We start from the raw sequence: 6000 nt of genomic DNA on the forward strand, positions 1-6000 counted from the left end.
GATCTTGTTTTTTAGTTTGCTTTGGTTCTGTATTTTTAGGCGATATTGTGCGATTACTGTGCGATTTTGCTGCGATGTTGACTAATCTTGATTTGTTAGTTTGTGTATTTTTGGCGATATTATGCGATTAATGTGCGATTTTTATGCGATTTTTAGCAAAATAATTTTACAAGATGTCATCATTTGAAAGGTATTTATCAAAAATTAAAAAAGTAAACAAATTGATACAAGCAACAATTTTAATAGCTTTAAATTTACTTGTTATATATAATTTTGGTGAGATTATAATACAATTACAAAAAGGGAGTTTATGTGTACAAGGATAACATTACAAAAACCTACAAAAAACTACCACGTTAAGTTCTGGTAAAATAGGTCCACACACCACCTATGTCTAAAGGTGAGCATGTTATCATCATGAACATGCTCCAACGACCGGTCCAGCATCAAGTGCTCAATGTGCTCCATGGCATACATTCCACAATTGCCACTAAAAAAAAAACTAAATATTAGCAACAATTAAGTGAAGTAATTCATAATGGAGTGCAAAATTAAATAAATTACTCAAAATATACAAAAAGAAAGAGATTCACCTGCTCTTCGTTTGTGGTGCAACCTCCGAGGTAGCTCGTCTATAATGCAGGGGTAGGAGCTAATTGAGATCGCCCAACTCCACCGGATGTACATAATTGTTGTATTGGAAATAACCGCTAGCTCGAATTAGATTCGCAAAGAGCTCGCTGTAAGGCTTCAAATATGACTCCATGGCTGCCTCAACGGTGGCACCGATGTCAGAATCATATACAATGATCTCCCAGTTGTCGATATCCACCTCAACTGCCACCCAGTGGCGCTCTTTGGGAAGGTGCAACACGAAGTATATGTAATCCTGGTTCTCCCAACATGGCAAGTATCTGTGCGGTATCCCCTGCACGTAACTCATAACGCCCTCATCCCATTTCATCTTGCTCTTGTCACCCTCATACATATTCCAAAACATGGAAAAGAACTGTGGAGCAGATGTGTCCAAAACTACACCTTTTTGGGTGTAGACTTCTGGGTACAGGGTCCGTCTTCTTCTCAATAAGTGCGCCATGGCATCAATTTGTTGTGTTCCAAAAGAAAATAGTAAGAAAGAAATCGCATAAAAGTCGCACAAAAAATCGCCAAAATCGCACAAAGAAATCACCAAAATTGTTTCACATAATCGCACAAACATCGCACAGTACTCGCACATAAGTCGCAGACAATCATAAAACAGTTTATAATCGCACGTACATCGCATAAAAGTCGCATAACCAGATTACACATAGAGTGAGTATAAATCGCATATAAATCGCATGTAAGTCGCACAAACAATGAAAAAACACAATAAATTAATTCTGTTAAGAAATAACTTACATCATCGTCGAGCCATTCGTTCAGCACCATCAACTTCACGAACCAGGATCTAGTGGCTTCGCCAGTGTGAACATCCCTAGGACGGCCATTGTCCCTAGCATAAGTAATCCACTTCTGGAAAAATTTTAACAGCCGGGGGTCCGCCGGTTTCAGTGTGTCTACTACCACGGGCCCATGTCGTTGTTTCTTCTTCCCAGCTGTGTAGTCATTCAAGAAAACAGGCTTCCGCTTTCGCCTAAGCCTACAGAACTCCACCCCATCTGGTGGCCCCTGCAACTCTTCCACATCCTGAGATTCTGTATCACCCAGCGAAATGACAATGGCGTTTGCAGGAGTAGAAGGAACGTCACATACGTCAGGTTGCCAATCTTCTGGGTAGACATCATCATCATCATCATATGTCGGCGGTGATGGATGTACCGTCTGTAATGGCTCTGCCATGTCGGATGGATGTGTGGGGTCTGATTGCTGTGCCGGCCCTGATGGTTGTGTCGGCTCCGAAGGCTGCTTCTGTAACAAACTTATCACGGTCGCAATTTGATCCATGATAAGATTCTTCATCTCTTTCTGACTTCTCTTGAAGTCAGCCTTCATCTCAGTCTGGGCAGTGAGAATCGCAAGTTGTTGCGCTTCTACCTTCTCCAATCTCTTAGCCAACAAGAGGTAGTCGGAGTCATTGGGTGGAGCAGAGCTTGGGGGCACAGTGGCAGGGGTTGGGGGCACAGTAGCAGATGTGGAGGCGTTTGCTGTTTCCTTGGGTGGGGATGGTGGAATAATTTTGGACCTTTCCACATATTCTGCCACGCGTTGGGCTTGGGTCTCGAATGCGGTCGAATCTTGCGCCCCGGCTTGTGTTTCTTCGACCTCATCCAACCCCATTTCCACTGTGGGGACCTCACCCTCACAATTGTCCTTCCAGTAATCAACCTCCCAATTCCGAGGATACAAAATTTGAAGCACAACCATCTGCAAAAACACAAGATCACGTCAAATCGCAAATATGTCGCACAAAAATCGCAAATAAATCGCACGAACCTAAAAAAATCGCATACATATCGCACAAAATCGCACTATATCGCTAAAAATCTATTATATAAACATAGAAAAGTATATCAGCTACTGTCATCGAAAATCGCACAAAATCGCACAGTAATCGCATACAGTCGCACAAAAAATATCAAAAATAATACAAGTGCAAAACATGAGACTTCCAACAAATCGCACAACAATCGCACAAGAATCGCATAAAGTCGCTAAACAAATTAAACAATACAATTAAAAATTTATAAAGAGTGCAAGTAAAATCGCACAAAATCGCTCAATGATCGCATAAAGTCGCCAAAAAACATATTAATCAGTGAACATTTATAATGCATTTTAAAGTAAGTAAATCGCACAAGTATCGCACAATGTCGCATCAAATATCGCATATAACACAGATTACACTTAAAGCAAAAAATAATTGCGCTAAAATGGAGAAAGATTCACATACCCTTTTCTCAAAGAGTGCAGCCACATCAGCTTGCTTCACATCATGTTTCGTGACTGTGTCGGGGGTGCTCCAGTTCAACATTCGAGGGAATCGAGTCCCTTTGCACTGGCCATACTTCTTCCCCAAAACTTGCATGGCCTCAAATGCCCAATATTGCAGCGCAGGAGCATATCCGTACACGTTGTACTTCGCTTCAGGTTGAGTAACCTTTTTCTCCTTCTTGTGTTTCTTCTTGGTCTTATCGTTCTTATCCATGTAGTTTTGCCTAAGTTGTTGCATATTCTTAGTTGTGGAAGACAACAACTTCTGATAAGAAAGAAGACCCCAAGGATACTCGAAGAACTTGTCTTCATTTTCTACCAACTTTAGCATATCTGTCCAGATATACACACCCTCGGCCCGTGACAGCAGAACACCTTCGACAAATGCACACAACCCCAACTTGTATACATCGTCAGCCACATCGCATGCCTCAAACGCTAGCCAAAGGGTTTTAAAGGTCACCCTTTTTGAGTTGTTGAGATAGTCTCGCAAGATCCGATCAGAATCACACTGTGCAGTCAATTCTTCTGACGAAGGACCACCGCTCATCTTTAAGCCTGTGATCAAACCGAACTCAGAGCGCCCAAATCTAGCTTCGGTTTTACCCACGTAAAACCACACTTCATCGTTTTTGGCTTCACTCACTTTCTTCTTCCTTAGTAACAGTTGATGCACAATAACCCCACTGAATTTCAAATCGCTGGCATTCCGAAAAACACCAAAGGGCGTCTCCTTCACCTTCTGAGTCAAGTTAAAAGCTTCAAATTTAGCCTTGATTGATGCAAAATATCCGTTCCCTCTGTATGTTATACGCCCTGGAAAGTGCTCTGACACTGGGAGAATAAGTTCTGGAGCCATCTGCATTTACAAAGATTAATTAGACTTTATCGCATAAACATCGCACAAAAATCGCCCAAAAATCGCATAAAGATTGCCACTGTGACATACAATCGCATAAACATCGCACATAAATCGCACAATATCGCTAAAAAAACAGTACAAAACAAACAAAAAATAAGATCCTGCCAGTTACAATCGCACAAAAATCGCACCTAAATCGCATAATATTGTTAAAATCGCACAACCTACCCAATATGTCATACATCGTACACACATCGCCTAATGTCGCCTAAAGTCGCTAAACATACCAAACAGTTATAATCCAGGTAACAATCGCACAAAATCGCACAGTAATTGCCTAAAGTCGCTAAACATACCAAACAGTTATAATCCAGGTAACAATCGCACAAAAATCGCACAGTAATCGCATAAAGTCGCACAATAAATACCGGTACAGACTCCAGATACGTCGCACAAAATCGCACATAGAATCGCATAAAATCGCACAATAACCTAAAAACCCAGAAAAAGCTATTGTTCGAAATCCACATTCATCCCACAGTTTTATTGCACAAATTATCCCCAAAAAACATATAAAATAACAACTTTCAATTCAATACCAGATTCAACCACAAATGTATGCATTTTAAAGAAGAAAATTCAAAGAAAAATTCCACAAAAACTAACCTGGATTGCTGCGATTGGGGTTCGTGGGATTCGACTGGGTCTTCTTGTTCGCTCGGGCGTCCGTCGATGGGGTCGATTGGAGTGGGTTCGAGGGTTCGTCTGGGTTGTCGTGGGTTCAAGGGTTCGGTTCGTGCCCGTGGGTTCGTGGGTTCGTCGTCGTCGTCGTGGGTTCGTGGGTTTGTGGGTTTGTGGGTTCGTGGTCGTCTGGTGGTTGTTTGGTTGTAAAGCCCGCTTAGCTAATTTGGAAATTATCAGTTAATTGGGATTAATTATGAAATTATTTATAGCTATTTAAATAATTTATTGCTGTTATTTATGGAATTCAGAAATGCATGATTATGCCATCAGTAGTTTTTATTTTGCATTTCCGGTGTCCGGTATTTTGGAACTCGGCGTTTGGCTCAGTAGAAATCACAACTTAGTATGTTAGTATTTTGGGGACGGGTTTTAGACATTGGGAATGTCGGGAATGGCCGGGAATTTAGAATGTCCCAAAAATACCCCTTTAGTATGATTTATGTGATTTTATGGTGGAGGGGCAAAATGGTCTTTTTGCCCCATTAGTGTTTTGTCTTATGTGAGTTTTTTATTTGAAAATTTAAATGCTTAAGTGTTTAATTGTTGGCTGAATATAATGAAATGTTATAGCTTTTATTCATTTTTCCCAAACTTAGAAAAAATTACATTTTATCAAAGGAAACTCTCTCAACTCTCTCTCTCTCTTTTCGGCCATTTGAGGCAGCTTCTAGGGTGATTTTTCCTCTTCAATTTCTAGTAGATTTCAGCTTGTTGTGTGTCTCTAATCAAGGTAATTCTTGTCTTGCTTTTTCTAATTAGTTTTCTTGAGATTTTTATGAAATTGGATGAAATGCATGCATGATTTTGGTATATGTTGCTGCTGTGATTTTGTTGTTGATTTATGTGGATTAAAGCATGCTAATTGAAGTTAAATTGGGCTGTGTTAAAGCATGTTAGTTAGGTTGTTCAAGCTTTTAGTTTTTATGTGAAAAAGTTATGAATTTTGGAAAGAAATGGTTCATTTTGTTTCTGTGAATTGCTGGGTGTTCTTGTATGTTTTCAGAAGCTTATTCTTGCTAGTTTAAGTAGAATTAAGCTAGTGGAATGCATGTTTAGGTGGATTTGCTCAAGCTTGAGTTTGGAACTCAAAGCTTGAGCTCCAATGGTGATTTTCGTATATGGGGTTTCTGGGTGGTTTTGATGCTTTGGATTTGTTCTAGGGATAGTTTAGAACAGGTCTGGAAGGTTTGGGACCAATTGGGGTTGAATTGGTCGAGTTATGAATTTTTGATGTGGCTGCCTGCGAGGAACCGGAATTCCGGTTGTGCATCCGAATTCGGATGGGGGTCCCGAATTTCCCGAGCCGGAATTCGGTTGGGCAACCGTCGGTTGGGGAATTTTTCCGAACCCTAGTTTTCCTCGTTTTTAGGTTTTTAGGGGTATTGCCATGCTTTTTATCGATAGGGAAACTTTTAGTTCCAAGTTTTAGTCCCCGGGAAGTGATTTAGCGTGTCACTTAT

At 40.6% G+C, this 6000-nt stretch overlaps 1 protein-coding gene across 1 annotated transcript; it reads right to left on the reverse strand.

Annotated features, from left to right (window-relative positions):
* Nucleotides 1-652: 652 nt before the first annotated feature.
* Nucleotides 653-4273, reverse strand: LOC133036248 (uncharacterized). Its single transcript, XM_061112771.1, has 3 exons — nucleotides 2894-4273; nucleotides 1402-2367; nucleotides 653-1228 (listed from the first exon to the last, which is right to left on the reverse strand). Exons 1-3 carry the CDS (start codon nucleotides 3797-3799, stop codon nucleotides 653-655), a joined length of 2448 nt encoding a protein of 815 aa, XP_060968754.1. The 5' UTR covers nucleotides 3800-4273.
* Nucleotides 4274-6000: the final 1727 nt, after the last annotated feature.

This window comes from Cannabis sativa, chromosome 3 (genome assembly GCF_029168945.1).
Source record: "Cannabis sativa cultivar Pink pepper isolate KNU-18-1 chromosome 3, ASM2916894v1, whole genome shotgun sequence".
Lineage (NCBI taxonomy): Eukaryota > Viridiplantae > Streptophyta > Magnoliopsida > Rosales > Cannabaceae > Cannabis > Cannabis sativa.

Excerpts from the sequence above, each read along its gene's own strand:
- LOC133036248 (XM_061112771.1), bottom strand. The coding sequence starts at position 3,799 with ATGCAGATGGCTCCAGAACTTATTCTCCCAGTGTCAGAGCACTTTCCA. Across the intron at positions 2,368-2,893 it reads CTGCACTCTTTGAGAAAAGG|ATGGTTGTGCTTCAAATTTT; the intron begins GTATGTGAATCT and ends GTGTTTTTGCAG. Across the intron at positions 1,229-1,401 it reads ACGAATGGCTCGACGATGAT|TACTGTGCGATGTTTGTGCG; the intron begins GTAAGTTATTTC and ends CTTATGTGCGAG.